Raw genomic sequence first — 20,771 nt, forward strand, 5'->3', positions numbered from 1 at the left:
TGAATAAGCTACAACACTTCTTTCCGTCGAAAACCTAAATATGAATTAACTCAATAATTTTACAATGGTTATGGAGTGTGTTAACTTATAATCATCTGTTACTATCAAACAAAAGTCAATCGAGCCATTACGTCATTTACGGCTATAACATTCACGATCAATTATTTATTCTATTTGTATTTAAATTAGTTATCGCCGTTTTCAAAAACAAAATCATTTCTAAAGTAAATGATAAAATCGAAATATCACTGTATCAACAAAACATACCGTCAGGTTTTGAATGATGAGAGAGCTTCCTGTAGGCCGTTGTATTGGTGTGCCTCCAGTCTCGAGTATATGACTTCCGTAATAATTGAGAGACAGGAGAGATGAGAGAGTTTTGTTTTTGCGCCTTACTACAGCAGTCAGAAAATAAAGTGAAAATTCAACACGTTTTGTTCGGTGCTGCTGAATTTTATGTTAAACATCAATTCAAATTTATGAAAACACTGTAATTCAATAGTTAAACATCAAATGAAGATAAGAAGCATGTAGTGCAACAAAAAATCGGCTGTAATTTTTCAAAACCATTGAGTATATTATATTACTGCAGCTGGTAATAGTTTGGAAGTTTGAAAGTTTTCCTGAGGTGGGTGATATGGTAACGGATGGTTGTCTGTTGTGTTTTTCTCGTTTCAAAGGACGATCGAAAGCTTCTGCTGTTGCTTGTCATGTGTTAGTGCCCCGTTTTATTTATAAGTTTTGTTGCGGATTGTTGATCATGCCGAAAAGTAAAATCTCGTACCAGTGTTTGAATACCTTTTTTTCTAAGAAATCATTGATATATTTAACTTTTAATTAGCATAGGTTTGTACTAAAAATGTATGTAATCTTTTCAAAATTGGGGCAAAATTGAAGCACAGTATCGTCTAGAAAAAACTGGATTTCTTGAGTAATTTGATTTTACCTGAAAAAAACTGGATTAATACAATACTTTTAAAAGGAGGGGATTTTAGAAGCTTAAAAATTACTTTAAAACCAAGATCTGCATCTCGTGCATTCGAATATTTTTTTTTTTCAACTCAAGACATTCGAATATTGAACAATTATGTTCTAATTCACTCTCCTTTGATCAATATATCTGTATGGCAGTCGTAAGAGTACGATGACCATCGAATGTCAAATAAGTATTATAGAGTTTTTGTTTTCTCTTGGTATGAGCCTAGTAATTAATTCAGGATATACGGAGAAAGATGGAAAGCCCAAAAACATTACGGGGATGAAAATCTAAATTTTGTTGTAATTGTATCTACAGTTTTAACATGTAAAGATTTATACGTGAAGAATTCTTGTTATTGCCATACGGCTTAGGGAAGGTTATGCAATGATCTGAAACAAAATTGTTTCTCCGTTCCAGATTTTGCAGCCAACGGCAAGCGCGCGATTTAGGGCTCTTAACTGAGATTCGATATCGATCATACAGTGTTTTATTTGTGGAAAAGTTTTTGTACTTCGAGAATCTCTAACATAGAAAAAAGATGTAAATTTTCACTAACAGGGAACAGCAAATTTTTTCATGACTTTCCCGTAGTGATTTTGTGATCAACATTTTTTAGGTCACAACAAGCTTGAGCGGATCAGTTTACTAGTTTACAGCTAGTGTCATTTCAACTAAATGTTTTTTTATTTCAAACGCATCAAAACACTAGATAAACACACAAATTACAGTAGAAGTTTAAGTGCATTACTTTTATAAACCACATCAATTTCGTCATTTAGTGAAGACTGAAGCGACACTGTTCAATCAATTCCTTATATACAAATATTGCCAAATGACAGGATATCAACAAAGACTACTGTCGGATGAAATAATCAATAAATAATAATTTTTATTGATTTTTTTGTAGTATTTACAAACTCAAACTCAAAATAAAAAGTGTCCAAAAGTTTCAATTATTACTAAAAGCGATATGGTTATTGGTCTCACTTGATCAATATCTATTCGTTAATCCGCAGTGTTGTATTCATCCAGAGGAAAGCCAGGCGCCTCCACGCTTTAGACGGCAGCTGTCGTCGGGCGGGTGTGCCACAATGCTCTGCTAAATGTAAATATAATGTTGAACTTCCCACCCGAACCCTGCAAGTTCATTTCGCACAAACACGAGTCGAAAGTTTGCTCCCGAATGACCACACAATGCCGCTTGAACCTGTTCCATATGTTCTCGACACATGCGCACCGTAGAGACGAGAGTCAAACTGGCAGCAAGTTTAGATTGCCCTCTATTTTGTTCTTGCTATTTTGCTTCCGCAGCTTTTCACAAATTACTCAGCGCTAGACCAGACAGGACGTGTCCGTAAAAGCATCTCTAAAATAAGTGAAAAAGTGAAGTGTTTTCCAATAAAGTTGAAGAAATATTTCTCAGATAACTATCCAACGATGTAGAATCACATTCCGTGGTTGCGAGACCGTAACAGTGTTTCATAATGGAGTGTACTGAAGTTTGAAAAAAATCGGCTATTGTCATTGGAGCAGACTTAGGCAGCTGGAAAAGTGTAACGGTGATCAATTGCATCATATCCGTGGCATAATACCGCGGATAACGGGGTATTTCGGATTATGACTTCGTTCCCCACATTCGACGGTGGTAACCCGGAGGAAATTTTCTATTCAACCTATGAACCATCGAAAGAAGGTACGGACCGACTGCCGCAGAGCGAAAAATAAAGAAGAATGGTTCCGCCACATCGGGATGGGGGAAAATCAATGACTAGAGAATGCCTCTATTGTGTGTGGATTTTTTTTTATTTTTCAAATATTTGCTCTCTACTGGGGAGCCGATATTTCACTTGCTTCGCAATTCAGATTTCTTCCTATAAGTGTGATTAATCAAGATTTTTTCCCGTTACCGCAAGGGATAAGAAATGCCCACTGATTTTTTTTCTGTATTTTTTCGCTGAATTTTCCATTATGAAGAAATACTTGAATATGCCGTCAAGATTGGCATCGATCCGGAAAAGGAAACGAATTTGATTTATCTCGCTCGACAAGGATTACTGCATCCACTACCGGAGAATTGGAAACCCTGGTGAGTTTTTACATATTCATTGATTGATTGAATAAGAAAAGTTTTAGAATAAATCAATTCCCTGAGAAAAACTCATAAGAAACTACCTTCAGCCTTGATTAATATTTGTATGGCAAAAAAAAGCCTTTCAACTCTACTGTCGAAAAAAATCAAAAATTTTCAGATTTCTATGATAGAATTTTCGAGTTTTTGAAGGGAAAGAAACCTAAATGTCAAACAGTCATTGTCTCTCTTTTACCATAGCCTAGAGCACATGAAAGATGTGTGCTGCTGGATGGTGTGCTCTCTGCAGCGTACTGCACATCGGGCGGAGATGGTCATCCTGTTTCTCAATTCAGCATCCTTGCATTTCAGTATGTAATTAGATTTATGTTCACAACGACGAAGCTGCGTCGCTTTGATAGTGCCGGTGGGTCACTAGCCTTCCTGTTCCGTCAATATGGAGGAAGGGATTTTCATATTTATTTAGTCTAGTTCTTCCACTCTAGATTTGCAGAGAGGTGGGAGGAAAAGTAACGAGATGACACAACCCACTTAGTGGCACCTCTGTGCTCTGTTCTTGAATTATATAACAGGATGTGCCACTTTCGCTTGAAGCGGATGTACATTTTCGGAACAGCACACGAGACGAGCTTAGATTAGCCTCTATGCTTGGTTGCTCCGCGTTGATTAGTTTTGCACTTTTAACTTCTGAAACCACACGTGTTTTTATAACACAGTCGAAACGTTGAACCCACAATGTTGATTTATGCTTACTGGAAAGCTTCTATTTACTTCAAAAACCTAACGAAGACCACTTATACGTTGCACTATATCAATTATTGAACAAAGCGATGTCGCATGTGATATTTTTTTTATTTCCAAAACCAGTTTATAGTCGAAAGGTAGAAATAAATCGCGTAAATGTTGCGTAAAGGTGCAGACACATGAAAGATTTTATTTCCATAAAACTTCAGAATTACACAAGCCCGAATCCGACCCAGTTAAAAATCGTGTAAGGTTTTGCAGTGGAAAATATTACAAAACAACTACAATAATTCTCAGTCCATTCAGAGGAAGTCAACATTCACACCCTGTTCGGTGTTGCTGAAATAACGCTCTTCGAGTCTCCACCTATTCATTGCGGAACAAGGCGACCATTTAGGTGCGCATCCCCGGCAGTGGCGCAACCGGTGACTGTCGAAGGTTATTAATCCGATCGGTTACCGGCCGGTAGGGTTGAAACATTGGGGAAAGTGAGAAAAAAGTGTATACTCTGCATGTGTTTGCTCCACTTCTATCTGCAGTTGACGGTGGGCTAAGTTTTTCCCGTGCGGGGAAAATCAAACAAAAAGGTGCTGCGATGAAGTCATCCAGTGTATTGAGGGTACATTACGGCTCTATCTGCTGCCCCTTGTGTATCGAAACACACATTCAGCATGACGAATAAACCATGACACGGGGAGGGTCTTTCAAGTATCACATAACAAATCCTGCCATGAGTCCTCCTCTAAGCGCTCATATGGATATGGGGAGGGGAAAGTTTAAAGGCTAATGAGGTAAACTGAAAACTCGCTAATTGAAAGTAAAAGGGTTTGGTCAGCTGTAACAGTGAAGTACACACTTACACCAGCTGTTTACTTGGTTCAGATCGAGAATTAACGCTAGTCATGGGTCTCCGCCATTCGACTGTGTTGGAGGAGACGGTTGGTTATTAATAAATGTTTGCGTAGCCTTCGTATATTTCTTTTAATTTTTTTTACTTTTTTAATAAATTCAGATAATGCAGTACAGTACCATATGTTCAAAGTCTGAATTGACCGGAGACCGTACTCTGACAACGCTTGAGTCACCAAAAATCGATATCAAAATAAAACAATAAAGAAAAACGAAAAATTCTCGACGAGATTGCAGATTGCGGATCATTTGCAGGCAAAATTACTTACTATTTTTCCAAAATAAAAAGCACTTTTTACCAAACGGAAATCCAACATCTCCCTTATAACGACGCGTGCACACAAAATGAGGTCAGCCTAAAAGCAAACATTTACTCTGCGTTCGTTCATCTGCATTCATCTAAATTGAGCCGGTTGCCATACCTCAAGATAAAAGAAACCCTTCAACATAGGAAACAGTCTTGGTACCCCGGAAGCTAATAACTAATTTATGCATGAATAGTAACCGTACTGAGCCCATTTGTGGTTGGTGACTTATTCGTTTGGTTACTAGTTAAATGTTAACGAAAATGCTACTGTCATGGAAAGGAACACCAACATCAATTTCGTAATATTTTAGGCTTATTGCAATTCATGCTGAAATAAAAAATCTACCATATCCTGAACAATTTACGGTACCCTTGCTGCCGACAGCCCGCCCGGAGCCACTGCGAAAAGCAGAGCGCAACACATAAAGAAAGGTCTCTATAGCACGTTATGCACAACTGCAATGAATGTGGCCGACACAAATTACCGCATGCATTTTAGATGCAGCATCAGCCAGGGAGTTATTTGCAATGTGTGAACGCTTCAAACATGACTTCTTGTATAAAGCGGAAACGAGCAGTGGGTGACGACTACAGTGAAATTATTTACTGCTGATTTTGCAAAACCAGGATACGCGCTCAATTACCAGAGCGATCCTGTGCAAGTTTTAATGATCGCAAATTTCTGCCTCTCCATCTCAGCGCGTTAAAAGATGAATGACATCTCAGAACTTGTTGGTGAAAAAACGAAATAACCTCACAAATGTTAGAAGTCCAAGCCGGGTTATTTTGTGTAAAATATTTAAATGACAGCTATTCAAGGGTGAAGAAAGCTGTTAAAAATCCAATTAAAAAATCTCTGAGCACTTATTCAAGCTAAAAAATTGACGGAGCACATACATTTTTGTATCAATGAGTAGATTTTCATTAATAAAAATATAAGTAATAAATTTTTTTGTTCAAAAAGTGTTTCGGCGAGCAAAAGATCTGGGAAGCTGACTAAAAAAATTTGTTTATTTTTTAATTTGGTTTTTGTTACTATCAAAAACGTCGCGAAACACTTGCAAAAGCTTTGCAGAGCACCAAGTTCTCTGCGGAGCACGCTTCGGGAATTCATGGTCTAATTAATAAAGAAGTTTTTAATTTTTTAGAACATTGACATCGGAAGCAATCATTTCATTAGAAACTTTTGGTTCGATGCGCAAACATAATTTTTGTCTCTATCTTTTTCATTAATATTTTTTTTGTTCTGATTTTTTTTTTGTTTTACAATGAACAACTCTAGAGATGAATGCAAATTTACTAGAACTAGTAATTCACTCAGATATTTTACTTTCCTACTGAGAAAGACTTTATCTTTTGAAAAAGAGTTAGTCATCTTGATAATAATTTCGACTAATGTTGTAATGACATTTTATTTACAATCATATTTTCTTTGTGTTCGAACGAACAAGAAAACGACAATTTTTCCAATGTTCATACAAAGCTGTGCGACCTCTGATTAGTTTTCCTGGCATTATCCGGGACCAGAAAAATTTAATCTTATTTAAAACGATACACCTTTTTCATGGGTTATTAAAAGTTTGATTGATGATTGAGTAAATTGGACATATTCACTTATGGTTTTAAAGTGAATTACTTTTTTTTTTCAATTTTGTTTTCAAACTCTACTTGCTATATTTGATTTAAAACATTCTATGAATAAAAATGAAATTGAAAAACAAGTGAAACGCCTATAAAAAGTGAAAAATTCTCACAAAAAATGAATGTCTTTTGATTTAGAACTCACAGACTTTGCAGTAGGCCTTTGCCTCTTTCTTTATATAAAAATAAGCTAAATTCAACTACTTTTTTGACGTAACGGGTGGCAACTAAAATTTTGGAATTTATTTTCTACTGCTGCCGAAAAAAATGTGTATTTAGAGAAAAATCGACTTATTTTTCATGAAGATACATTCATTATCAACGAACAAAAAAATTTTTAAAAAAAATGAAAGGTCCTTATCGGCTTTCCGACGAAGCTTTTTCATGATGCCGAAACAAGAGCGTTGTACGGCCTTCATTTCGACTTTTCGTTTGCATCTCTTGATTCTACCAATCAACTGTTTGCAGTTCGTTGCTTTTCAGTTATTGGTATACAAAACACCAAGGAACTTAAAATTCCAAAGAAATCTTCGATTGGACGACACTGAGACAGATTCGTTGGGATACCCAACCCAATTGGGTAAAAATGCAGGAAATTATAAACAGTCGAAACTGGAAGATTTACGCTTTTAAAATGGTTTACCGTAAACCTTTGGCCAAAATTTTGTGTAGTTCAGTTGAAACTGTACAATGCACTTGTACACGCCTCCTTGTTTCGACGCCATTTTGAACAGAACTGAGCGTGCATAAACAAAACAAAAAAATACTGGCAAATGAGGAGAGGGACAGCTTACAAATACATACTTTCATTTTTCTCTGAACGTGCTTGTTGTAGAGTAAAAGAGCCTAAAATTAGCTAAGCGTGCACTAGAATGAAGAAAATTGTGATTTTATGATGCTAACTATTGAGTATTTAGAAAAGGTAGAGCCAAATACCATTCAATATGGGTGTTTGTTGGAACCGGGATGATGTTCAGAGATCGGATTTCTACCACAGACGCCATTTCAAATTTCAAGATGGTGACTTCCTGTTTCTGGAAGTCTTTTTTTTATTCTAGGAAAAGGAAAACTACTAAACACCTGAAAGCCCACCCGGACGAACACATACGATTCGCATAGATTCTCTAGGATTCCTCACATTGGATTCGTGAGCGTCCTTGAAAAAAGAATCCTCAGGAATGCCCTGTGTATGGCTCTAGGATTCTTGAATAAGAATCGTGAGTGGGAATCCTCCGGATCGTGTTTGCGATTCCTTTGACGATTCCGTCACCGAGTTAAAGGTATCCTGGGGATTCTTACTCAGGATTCTCTGCGTGTTAGTAAGGGCAACCTCAGGTAGCGTGGGGTTTGACCCAATAAAAACCCTTTAGTCTTCAGCCCATAATACTCCCCGGGACGACAGCTAGGTATTGCTTCAGAGAGCGGCTTTTAAGCACTGTGCAAATTCCTGGTTCTATCAACTCTCCTAGCTAATTAGCTAACTAACCTGAAGACTCAAGGACTGTTTGAGAGGCGGCTGCACAATCCGCCCTCCAGATGTTCGGGTCTTCACACATTCTCTGAACTAGGTTGTCCGGAATAGTGTCTGGGCCGCTCCCTACCATTATGTCGCTCCGAGCACGCGAAAAACGAGGACATACGAAGAAGACATGCTCAGCAATCTCTTCCGCATCCACGCTCTCGGGGCACATGGGGGATCCCGCATACGCGAACCTTTGTAGATACTACCTGAACCAACCATGACCTGACAGGATCTGTATCAGGTGGAAGGTAACTTCTCCATGGCGCCTCCCGACACATCCGGATACCACCGGAATAAGTCGGTCCCATCTACCTTTTGTGGAATTGGACAATTCCTGCTGCTATCTGATCATCGATAATGATCTTCTGGTACCTCGTACGTCCCTTGTGTCACGTTGGTCGAAGCATTCTACGTCCTCCCTAATGGCTATGCTGACAGGCATCATGCCGGACAGGACGCATATTGCACATGAGCCTGTAGATACTTTCCTTTTTACCATGATAACTGTAAGTACCTAGCGCTTTGGACCACAATGGGCCCTCATACCTAAGTATGGACGAAATCACGCTGGCAAGAAGTTTACGCTCGCTGCCATTCATCGCTGAGCTATTCGACATCATTCGAGATAGTGCTGCAATAGCCGTTGAAGCCCTCTTGCAAGCTTAGTGACTCTTAAATGTTAGCTTATCGTCAACCATAACCCCCAAGAGCTTCAAAGATCGCTTTAAGGTGGTGATGCAGTCTCCGACTTTTACCACCGCCCGCTTGGTGCTCTGATTTGCGGTTATTCACAGCCGTGACCTCCGTCTTATGGTGCGTTAAATCCAGTTTCCTGGAGTGCATCCACTCTTCGACGTTGCGTATACTGTGAGCAAGGATGGAAAAAAAAGATATCGCATAACAATCTCAAAGAGCACGAATGGCAGAGCCAAAAAATAGTCTATTTTCTTTTTAACAACACACACCCGCGGCCTTTGGCCGACTCTATTGTCCAAGTGTATGCTGTCCTTACTCGCTACCGCTCGTTCGGACTTAACTAACGGAAAGAAAACCTGTTCTAATAATCCTAGAAAACCAGTACATCAGTTGTTTGTATGCGAGAGGCCGCCGCTTCCGACGGCGGGTCGGCGGCCGGCTCGGACCGCGGAAACCACGGCGGCTTTGTGCCGCCTCGGTTCCTTGTCCTCGATTATGCGTCTTCGCCGCATGAATTGTTTTATGTTAATTATAACCAACAAACCGTTGAGACTAGTGTAAGTTATACCTAACATCGAAAAATTACTCTCCGCGATGCCGTGAGAGTCTTAAGGACCTGAGCCAAACCAGTTTGCACGTTTCGGATCTAATAATTAGGCTTGATTTGCACCTCCCATAAAAACTGGTCATCAAATAATAAATGTAGAGTAACAGCTTTGATACCGTGACCAGGATTCGCACTTGGCTATCGTGAGTCAGGTTCTGCTACCAGTGATTCTGCCTTTCGTGCCCTTCGAAATTCTGCCTTTTGTGTACGGTCATAGAGTTCTGCCTTTCATGATTCTGCCTTTCGTGCTTCTGTCTTTCGTGATTCTGCCTTCTGTGGCGAACCCGCTTGGTGGCGGAATCCTGCCACTCCACGTCGTGCTTTCACCGTGATGATTCTTAGTGATCTCAAATATCACATGCTAATGCACCAAGCTACAATTCCCGTAAACATTGATGTTACCTACTTGCTCCGGTAACCAAACAGTTGAACGCAATCTAACGATCATTTGGATTCATATTTTTGTAGCATTGGCGATAATATCTCAAAGATTCTCGCGATACTGTTGAATGCAAGTGAACTTGGATACAATGAATACTATCGTGTTTGAATCATTCAGCCTTCTTCTATGGTAGTCGGAACTCTTAAAAGCGAAAAACAATCAGCAGCGTTTCTATGGAAAACTTGTACGCGAGTAGAAGTAATTAAACGATAACTGATGAGTCAAAGAACACATTTGCATGGAATATTGCTAGTGAGTAAAAATCTCCATGCTTGACTGTGAGCGATCGTCAACTCGACCTCCTCAATCGACTCGCCGAGAACTTCTAGCCTTATGTCGTCTGCAAAATCGACGATCACTACTATTACAGCAAACTTGAGGTCCAACACCCCGTCATACATGACATTCCACAACACCGGTCCCAGGATGGAACCTTGCGGAGCTCCTGCGGTAATTGGGATGCACTTCTGATCCTCCTCCGTGTTGTAAACAAGTACTCGGTTCTGGAAGTAATTTTCCAGAATCTTGTACAGCGACACCGATACATGGATGCTCCTGAGCGCAAGTGCTATAGATTCCCAACTGGCGCTATTGAACGCATTCTTCACGTTAAGCGTGACGATTGCGCAATAGCGTATGTCTCTTCTCTTGCGCTGGAGTGCTACCACCGCCATCTTGGTGATGAAGAAGGATAGCATCCAGCGTGGACCTGCCCTTCCGGAAACCGAACTGGTTACTTTACACGACTGGTAACTGGTTACTTTACCGTTTACACCCTCCGTGTACCTCACCAGTCTGTTGAGGATAATCATATCAAGCACCTTGCCCGCAGTGTCCAGCAGCCAGATAGACCTGTATATATGCCGATGGGTCCCCTGACGGTTTCCCAGCTTTCAGCAATCAACAGTAAGACCAAAGTCTGCCGCTTCCACCTTTCCGGGAAGAGGCAGTAATCCAGGTTCCCCTACATGACTGCCCGAAACAGCCCGGGGGCCGTTTTTATCGCCAGCCCGATTGCCAGGTTAGGGATTCCATCCGATCCCGATGCTTTGCTCACCTTTAGGGAGTTGGTGATCACGATGAGTTCCTCATTCGTAACCCTAACCTCTCCCTCGATCTCGACACGATTTCTGTCGCTAACGGATTGAATATTCGGCGGGTTGGCCGACCATCTCTGGTCTGTGTCTGAGGTACCGGAACGTCCGACGTGAGACTCGACTGCCGTAGGCCAAGGACTGGGCTCGTAGCGTGGAAACAGTCCCCCGATGAAAGTCTGAAATGGCCAAATAGCACCTTATATAGATATTTTTGGAATCGGGATGATGTCCAGAGACCGAAAATAACTCCAACGTTATTTCGAAATTTAAGATGGTGACTTCCGGTTTTTTGGCAAATAACCCAAAAAGGTCAAATACCATGCAATATGGATATTTTTGGAACCAGAATGATGTCCAGAAATCAGAGATCAATCTGGTTCCTGAAAAATAGCCTTAAGTAACGAAATACGTTTTTAATTTAGATTTTTGCTAAAAACAATTTGGTTGCAAATGGCGTTAGACATCAATTTTCGGTGTCTTGAAGGTTTCGGAAGTACCACTGTCATGGAGTATTCAAGCATTCTTCTCAATTTGACCCAGCTTTTCTGAAAGTGTCGGCATCTTTGAATCCAAAATGGAGCAATTTTTGGCCATGCAAACATTCAGATGATTTAAATATTGATGATTTAATAAATAGATTTAAGTTTTCCACCACGCTGCTACTAGTCGCAAACAAAAGATTGCAAAATCAACAGTGTCCTGAATGAAATTTCAATAATTGGTACATAGTACAACATGGTGAAACAAGTTACAGTTAGTGTTGCAGCAGAACGCAGTATGTTGCAACAGTTAGTTTTTCGTTTATAAATTGTTGGAGCTTTTGTTAAAAACACTATCGAGAAAATGTCTTGATCCAAATAAATTGAAATAAAACTTCGAATCTCAAGTGTACCAAGCCAATGGATAATCGAACAAGGTAAAATTGTTGACCCGGAATTGGTTCAAAATTCATTTCGCCTAAATTTTCTCTTCCACCAAAATATATCGCTTGAATTTGGTCTGAATTTGCTCATGGAGCTTTCTTGCTTCGTTGAACTGTACTTTATGCCACAGTGTTTTTAACAGTTCTTTACAGTATGCCAGAGAACTCTAACAGCACACAGGTGTGATTCTTACTTATTCAAAAGCTTGTACATCTAAATTTGTCACAAAGTAATATTTTGACGATCCCTCTTTTCATAAAGCAACAAAATGTACATTACGGGTGGTTTAACTTCAAGCAGAGCTTTTCACGTTAGATAAGCGATATAAAAATACACCCAACTGCGTGCCACGGTATGACAAGGACACCGCCCACGCCTGGCGGGTTGGATGCTGCGAAGGCGTGGGTTCTGTGCACAGGAATCGGGAGGAATCAGCCAAAGCTAAATTAAACAGTCTTAAGGCAAGGCCAGTGTCAGTACGAGGGGGAATGAAAAGCAATTCCCGTGCGAGTGTGTGTGTGTGCTGGTGAGTAGGATGCCGTAGACATAAAGGACCACAATAATAAATGCTTTCTCTATATGCAGGAACATGCTCTGTTCCCACAGAATGTGTATGACAGTGCATATTGTTAGCCGGTTTTTATTTTCTATGGCGAAGGTACACTATGCCTACATTTATCGGTACTATTTTGTCTGTGTCATCGCGTAGCATCCTGTGTCCCCGTCTTCCGATGGATGGCAAATGAAAAGCGGGAAACACTTTGTCGGCTGGAATAGGCATGCAGATGCATTATATTATAATAATGTTTTCACATGGAGTTGCCTTCTGTTTCCGCAAATTTGTGTTTCAATCGCGAAAGAATGGGCTACAAATTTGACGTTTTAATCTCCGGTGTTTGAGGAATTTCGAATATTGCTTCTTGCTATAGACAATTGTATGAGATGTTTCAGAACAATTGATCGTTTGTTTCATGAATAAGATTTTCCCATGTAAATAACTATCAGCAAATATATTTTCACCCCCTTTCTTACGTTACCAGAATACTTGGGAAGCACCTAGGCAGGAACAAATTGATATAAATTAATTTATATCCCCGACCAAATGGCAAAAAATGCGGCAATACTGACAATGGCAATACAGAATTGTTAACAGGACGTTTACTTAAAGTTTAGCTTTATTCAAATGTCCACAACAAAAATTTTCAATTTTATGAACAAGCTGACTAATAGTATAGATAGTTGAGCTTGCGTGAACAATCAAAAAATTTCAACATTTTAAGCCTAAAACATAAATTTTATAACCGCGAAAACATTCAAATTATTGAAAGTTAACAACCAAAAACCTGAGAAAATATCAGGGCGGTAAGAGAAATATAAAAAACAGGATATCTGATTGAGCGTCTCAAAAACAGAGCGAACTAAATAAAAGTTCAGCCTGTGGTTAGCAAACCATAAACAGGATGAACATTTTTTAATTCGCCTAGAGCTCACAACCAGAATCTCGAATAAAAGTCGACAAAATTTGATCGCCCAGGAATATATGCTGTCAAAAATTTGTAATAAAAACACACAAAACAGGTAAAACAGAACGAAAATAATCAATATCTAAGTTACGTTATACTGGGGTATGACTGTACTTGATCTGCGGTTTACGATGTATTCTGCGGAAAAAATACGATTAAGATTAATTTCCAGTTTGAGATTTTAGTAGTTCGAAGATATCAAAATCATATTACAGGGTTTAAAAGCTCTGCAACAACTCTGTGCAGTTCAAAATACGAGAAATAGCAGTGCGCTGAGTATAAATACAAAGTTGTTCATAACATCGGTTCAATTGGTGATTAAAAATCACTTTTTTTGCTTGTGGGAGCTAATGATCACTGCTACTTTCTATGCACTGTTAGCTCGTTCCATTTTTGCGTTTCAACCCAAGAAGGAATAACTGCTTTGATGAAGTCTGAGGATGGCCGAAAGCAAATAAGAAGGTCGAATACACTAAAGTCGCTTTTACGCGGGGAATACGTGCCGCGTAAAAACCGCATAAAAAACCCCGTAAATTCCGGAATCCGTGTAGAAAAACAGTGTAAATTCTGGAATCCGCGTAAATTCTGGAATCCGCGTAAAAAAACCGCGTAAATTTCGGAATCCGCGTAAAAAAACCTGCATAAATTCTGCAATCCGAAAGAGGAGAAACCGAAATCCGCGCAAAAAAAAATACCGCGTAAATTCCGGAATCCGCGTAAAAAACACGTAAATTCCAAAATTTCGCGTAAAAAACCCGCGTAAAAGACCGCGTAAAAAGCGTCCTTAGTGTATTCCAGTTGGCATCGATCTGAGCTCTGGTTTCAAACAGGATTTAGTGTAGATACCTCACAGAATGGCTCCGACTCGACAAATGTAGTTGTTTATTTCCTTCTATACCACAGTGACCAGACACCCAGTATAGAATAATAGCGTTTGGATGTATAGTTGTCGTAGGGATAGAATACAATTGAAAATCTATAGGACACTGTCCCATTGGAATTTATATATCGATTCCTGGTCCAGTTACTTCAGCGCCTGTATATTCGCAAATTTTAGAGCGATCTGTGTAAAATAAGTGTGATCTTAGACGAGTTGTAGGTCCTCCTTCCTCCCATACGCTGCGAATGGATTCAATTACTTTGAAGGGAACAGTAAATTAGCTTCAGAGTCCATCCAGTCCTAATTCCTAGTAACTAAGGTGTTCAGTTGGATCCGTAAATGTTTTTTCAGACCCCCTTTTAAACAAATATTCTGAATTACACTGGTCGACAAAATGAAAGAAAGCGCATTCCAAAAGTTCAAACCGGAAAAAAATGAAAGATTATAGCTATTCAACCATTCCCATGAATTTTGGTGCCCCTAGTGTGTTAAACAGCGTTATGCTATGAACCAGGTTTTTTATAAAATTCATCGTTGTATTTTTTTTAACTCTGACATTAACACAAAAACTTGGATGCGTAAATTTTTAATAATGATTTGAATTATTTGAGTGATAAACAATAAAATTTAAAAAAAGTCTGATGCACCATTTTTTCGCCAATCGCCAATTTAGTGCAGTTAACGTATAAACTTGCTGTGAAGCTAGTGAGCAACTAGCGAAATGACACATGATTTTTGTGTTACTATTTCTCGTGTATTTTACTTCAGGCCGAAAACAATATAATAGGTTTTCATCACGTTTCGTTATCGACAAGTAGTGAAATCTTCGCAAGGTATTTTTCCATCTATACTGCAGAGATTTTAGCCGCTCCAATGTCAAATGTTACTGTAACATGTTTACACGATGCTGTACTAATGCCATTTTTCCTGATCAATACCCTTTCAGCTACAGTAAACAGGTCAAGGCGTATTACTACTACGACCGTCACACCCGCAAGTCCCAGTGGGAGCATCCGATTGACGTTCTCTACCGACAAAAGGTAGCTGACGCCCGGAAGGCCTTGTCGTTGGACCGATCGGATTCAACATCCCTAGCGGATTCGGGCTTTCGCAGCTTGAAATCGGCTACCAGCAACCACAGCAACGGGGGAAGCAGCGGAAGTGGCGAAAGTGGTGCCGGCAGCGGTGGAAGTGGATGTGAAGCTCGATCCCCATTGGAAGCGAAACTTGATGACAGGATTGAACTGGCTATTAGGCAGCACCCGCTGGTGGGTGAGTGTTATGGGGGTTCCGTGTCAGGTTCGGCCGATTCTGATCGCGAAGCTAGTGTGAAGGAGGTTAACGTTGTGAAGGAAAAGCCCAAAGCGGATAAAGAAATCGTCGTGGATGAAGAAGTTGAAATCGGGGAAGAAATTGATGACGAAAAGGAAAACAACGATTCTAACAAGGAAAACAACAGCCAGAGACTGACAGCGCAGATAGTGGATGATAACGACACAATGGCAGTGGGGCCGAAAATATCGTTTAATTTAGGCTCCACCATGAGAGACCGCACGGAAAACAGTACGATGCGAAGTTCATTCCAAGGGTTCACCATTACTGGAACAGGTTCGCAATTTTTAAAAACAAACAAGAAGCCTGAGTTTGAAAGTCTGGAATTTGGGAAAAAAGATGAAGTGAAAGGTATTCTCAGAGACTCTAGCTTGACATTCGTGAGAAACAAGGGAACGCCCAATGAGGATTCCTCGGACGAAAGAAAAAGCGTTCGATTTGACATAGATTTGAATGCTGAGTTGAAATCTAACAAGTTGGAGGCGGTGAGAGATGATTCTCTGATTAATTTCGAAGAAATCGCAGAAGGTTATGATAACGATGCTGAGGATGATGAAGAGGAGGAAGCTCTAGAAGGTTCGGAAAAGAAGTCTTCTAGTTCAGTTGAAACTTCTGAAGAGGACTCTGATGGAAGTGAAAAAGTTAATAGCAAAGCAGAGGTAGCACAAGAAGGGATCGGGCGAAGATTCTCAGTTGAACGTGTGAGCGATGATTCTATTAGGTTTTTGAAAGATTCTATTACAGATGAAAAAGCGAGATTCAAAGCAAAACTAGAAGAGGAACTAAGAAACTTGAAAGTTTTGGAAGAAGCAAATATTCAAAATGAACTGGCTAAGGAAAGACGCCTGTTGCAGGAGCAATTGCTGACGGAGAAGGAGAAAATAAGGGGACAACATCAGAAAAATATTGAGGAGATCAAAGAATTTTACCAGACCAAGCTTAGTGAGATGAAGGCTGACTATGAGGAAGAGAATGAGAAGGAGTACAGAGTATACCGGGAGACACTGCAGGAAGATTTTGACCGTAGAGTCAAAGAGGTGACAGATGAGCACAAATCTACGATGGCAACTCTCCAGAAAAATCACAATGAAATTGTAGAGGAACTAGAACGAGACTTGAAAACCGAGGAAGAACTGTTGAAAAAAGAACACGCCACTAACCTAACGGAAATGAAAATCAAACTAGCTCATGAATTGGAAGTCGAGCGGCAACGTATGCGGGAAACTGGTGAAGATCGACTCTACGAGAAGATTCGTTGCGAAAAACGTCTCCTCGAAGATAAATACAAGTGTTTGAAGGAAAAATACACCCGATTGAAAACTGACGTGAGAATCTCGTTGGAAAGACGCAAAAAGCGTCGTGAGCAACAGCAGCAAAGCCTTTTGAGTAACAGTTATGAAACAGATGATCGAACTCATTCGAGACCAACTTCGCACTACCCTTATGAAGGAAAACCGGGAACTCCTGGCCCGACATCGGTTATGATGAATTCGGAAAAATCTTCAATCAGTACTCCACCCCCGTCAGCCGCTTCCAAACGGTTTCCTGTGAAAAGCTCCTATCCGATGGAAAACAAGAACAAGCTGTTGCATTTCAATGGTAACTCACACCAACAGGTAGCCTTTTCGGCTCCTTCGGAACCACGCAAACCGTTCATTCTCAATAATAATCGTCTCCAGAACACGGACGACACTAGTCAGAGTGAAACGACTTACTCCAAGAACTACTTCCAAATCCGCAATATTTTTGCTAATGTTCGTGATGAAAATTATAGCTCCGACTCTGAGTTCGATAAGAACCACGATAAAAACAATGTTCCTGTCTGCAGACAGAAACGTAAATTATTCACTAAAACCAAATCCGCCTCAACCTCTAAACTAAACTCGTCTAAGCACGAGCGGGAACGACCGTGCACTCCGGTCGAAAATCTACGAATTCAGCTGAAAAAACTCGAAGAGTTGGAAGATCAAATCCCAGAGTGCAATATTGATACACCTTACCATCTACGGTATCCGTTCAGTGATCTGGAGAATAACGGAGGAAGTACCGAGCTGGACTTCTTCAAACATCGCATCTTACTCGAGCGGGACTCGGTCATGCGTGCCAAGGAGTCACTGCGCGCGCAGAAAAATCTGTTCAAATCCAAACAGCGGGATATATCGATTAAACACACCGTGAAGAACAAACATACGATGGATCAAATCTTCAATGTGAGTTTCTGTTGTTACTTTTTTGAGCTAGAATAATTCTTGATCGATTTTTTTTTTGTAGGAAGAGAAAGAGCTCACTGAGATGGAAGTGTCGCTCCATCGTACCCGTGCACTATTGGGCGAGAAAGTTATCCGGTTGCGTCACTTGGAGCGATCGCTACAAAAACTGTCGGAAAAGGAACGTCCGGCACTGCCAGAGAACATTGAAATCAATATCAAACCAAAGGAAACCTTGAGCGATTTATCGTCCTACTCTAGCTCCGGCTTCAGCAGTACAGATGTGCCTACGGAACACGGCAATATCCGTCATCCGTTTGTTTTGAAGGAGTCTAACGATACCTTAAAGTATCTGGAGCATTTGCACAATGAAATTCAAGATATATGGAATATTTTAAGTAAGTTGTTGTTTGGTCAAGGCTAGTGTGAAATGATTATTTAATTATTGGTTGTTGTTATTTTTTTTCTTAGATCCAACACATCAGGCCAGTGGATACGAGGAATTAGATTACCTAAATAATCCATCGCAACATTTCTGCGATATTGTGATTTCCCCCAAGCAGGCAGGAACTGCATCCAGTATGATGAATATCGCATCACATCAGTTGCAGCAGCAGAAACAGCACCAGCAGCAGTACACAGTGACCCTGCTGGAGAAGACGCGCGATCTGAAGAACTGGTTGCGTCAGGCCAAGTCCGAACATGAACTACTGAAGAAAAAATCATTTGGGTAAGTGGGAGTTTAATGACTGAGGGTAACAAGGTTTGGTTAATTAAAAATATTGTTTAGATTTTATCAATGCAATACGGTCAGGTTCTTTTGTGTATCAGAAATTTTGTTATTGCAAGCAAAATTATGAACGAGTCATTTGTACATTGATTATCACTATTATGTTTAATGAAATCTTGACTGTCAAAGTAAGTATCATTGGCCTCGTTATTTATGAAAAAGAAATATGTTAAAGATTTTGTAAATAGCGAAAAAAAAATCAACTGAAATGAAAAAAAAAATGTTCCTTTCCTCCTTCTTGCTTTTTGTTTTTAATTTTTGTACTTTGAATCTCTACACGCATAGTTGAAAATTCATGGTACCATCTTCCTGAGTGAGAATTTGGTAATAATTACTAGCCCGAAAACCCACGTCATCATACAATAAATTTGATGTTTGCGCTACTATTTCACTAGTAAAATATTACAGCGATGTTTCGACTTATTTTTTTTTTATAGAGTACGTGATAGAAGGCTCTTAATTTTTCATGAACATTTTACCCCAGAACAAAACCTGACCGATTGAGAATTTAAGTTGTATTACTATGAATTTTATTATTTCAACTTCAATGTGCAATATCATATTTCAAATAACATGTCATAGAATTCTTGTGCTAAATCATTCTCGAACAATCAAACTAAACTTTCTTAAAACTAAGTTTGAAAAAATAAGCATACGACGCAATAAGACGATTTCTTAAACATTAATACAAGCAATTCTCAACTTTCGTGAGATTATTTCTGAAACTTGAAGGAAGAACCGTAGTGTCACCTATCGTCATGATTATGTGGTTCCAAAAATAAATAGTGAGATGCCAAAACCCTCAAACAAACAAAAAAAACGTCAAGCTATAAACTAGAAAAGTAGTTTGCAGTAGGCCGTGTCAAAATTTCTGAGCAATTGATAAACGTTGTTTCCAACAGATTTAACCATTGGTGAACAAGAAGAAAAATCCAGCCCACTCCTCTCTAGTGTATGTATATGTATAATTAAACTAGTGTGATATTAAAATTTAGATACATTCAATGTTAGTAGTTCGATTACACCCGTTGTGAGAAAACAACTAGAAAAAATACCTAAAATGTCAGTGAATGAAATGTTACTCGAAGTAAGCCGTCTAAAAGTAGGAAATATGAGGTTTATTTATCGCAGTTAGGTTCTACAACAGCCAGTATCCAAACGAAGTAAGAATGCTTAAACTAGCTCTACTTTTTTCTTGCTTATGTACAATTCCAATAATTCATAATCAATGGGTACATTTCAATTTCATTCCTAAAAAGATATGGTATGTTTCCGCTGGTAATTTGTATATGAGTTTAATTTTAGAAAAGACAACCGTTTCCGATTTGCCTGTCATTAACTGTGAATTTCCGTCCTCTCGGTTCAAACCGTTGGTAAATGGTTACTGTTATACTAGGAAGTAATTTGGAACGACAAAGTATGAGAACTGAACAGTCAAGCTGTAAATAAGTACAATCCAGGTCAAAACTAAAATAAAAGATGGAATGAAGTATCGAATTTCTTTCCAGAGGTTGATGAATATACTACAAAATTGATTACTTTGATGCTAAGTAAAATTCACATACTCAAAATATGTTTATTACAAAATACTGCAAATTAGAATGTCGTAAGAAGCTTACTCATAAAGCATTGGTTAATATTGGTAGAAAATCTTAACTAAATGTTTCGACTTCCGGCGACATTTTCAAACGAAATCATTTCGTATTTCCGTTACAAATTTTGCACGATTTACTAGAACCAAATATCTACTCGCCAGGCAACTGGTGTCAGAAGTTCACACCAGGGAAGAAATAAAAAACGATGAAATAAGGACCCTTTTCTGGAACTAAAAACTATAGCATCTTACTATAATAAACACAAATAAACATACAGTAAAAAAAAAGAAATGTTTTGAATATGGAGGATACTAAACGATGTTTTAAAGACTTCTCAGTAACTACAATTGAAATCCAGTTTCAGAAGATAATGTTACAGTAAATGTTTTCCATTTAGTGCTACGAATGTGGAAAGAAATCCCAGCGGCTGAGCTCAGTTTAGAACCAATAGATGTGATTGTGATATTATGAGATCTATAAATAGTAGT

The 20,771-nt window shown here is 39.2% G+C and overlaps 1 protein-coding gene across 1 annotated transcript; it reads left to right on the forward strand.

Moving 5' to 3' along the window:
* Positions 1 to 1,955: 1,955 nt before the first annotated feature.
* LOC129725158 (centrosomal protein of 164 kDa) lies at positions 1,956 to 20,666 on the forward strand. The gene is made up of 5 exons (XM_055680650.1): positions 1,956 to 2,672; positions 2,954 to 3,065; positions 15,306 to 17,901; positions 17,963 to 18,296; positions 18,370 to 20,666. Exons 1-5 carry the CDS (start codon positions 2,597 to 2,599, stop codon positions 18,630 to 18,632), a joined length of 3,381 nt encoding a protein of 1,126 aa, XP_055536625.1. The 5' UTR covers positions 1,956 to 2,596; the 3' UTR covers positions 18,633 to 20,666.
* Positions 20,667 to 20,771: the final 105 nt, after the last annotated feature.

Source organism: Wyeomyia smithii, chromosome 2, assembly GCF_029784165.1.
Source record: "Wyeomyia smithii strain HCP4-BCI-WySm-NY-G18 chromosome 2, ASM2978416v1, whole genome shotgun sequence".
Classification (NCBI taxonomy): domain Eukaryota; kingdom Metazoa; phylum Arthropoda; class Insecta; order Diptera; family Culicidae; genus Wyeomyia; species Wyeomyia smithii.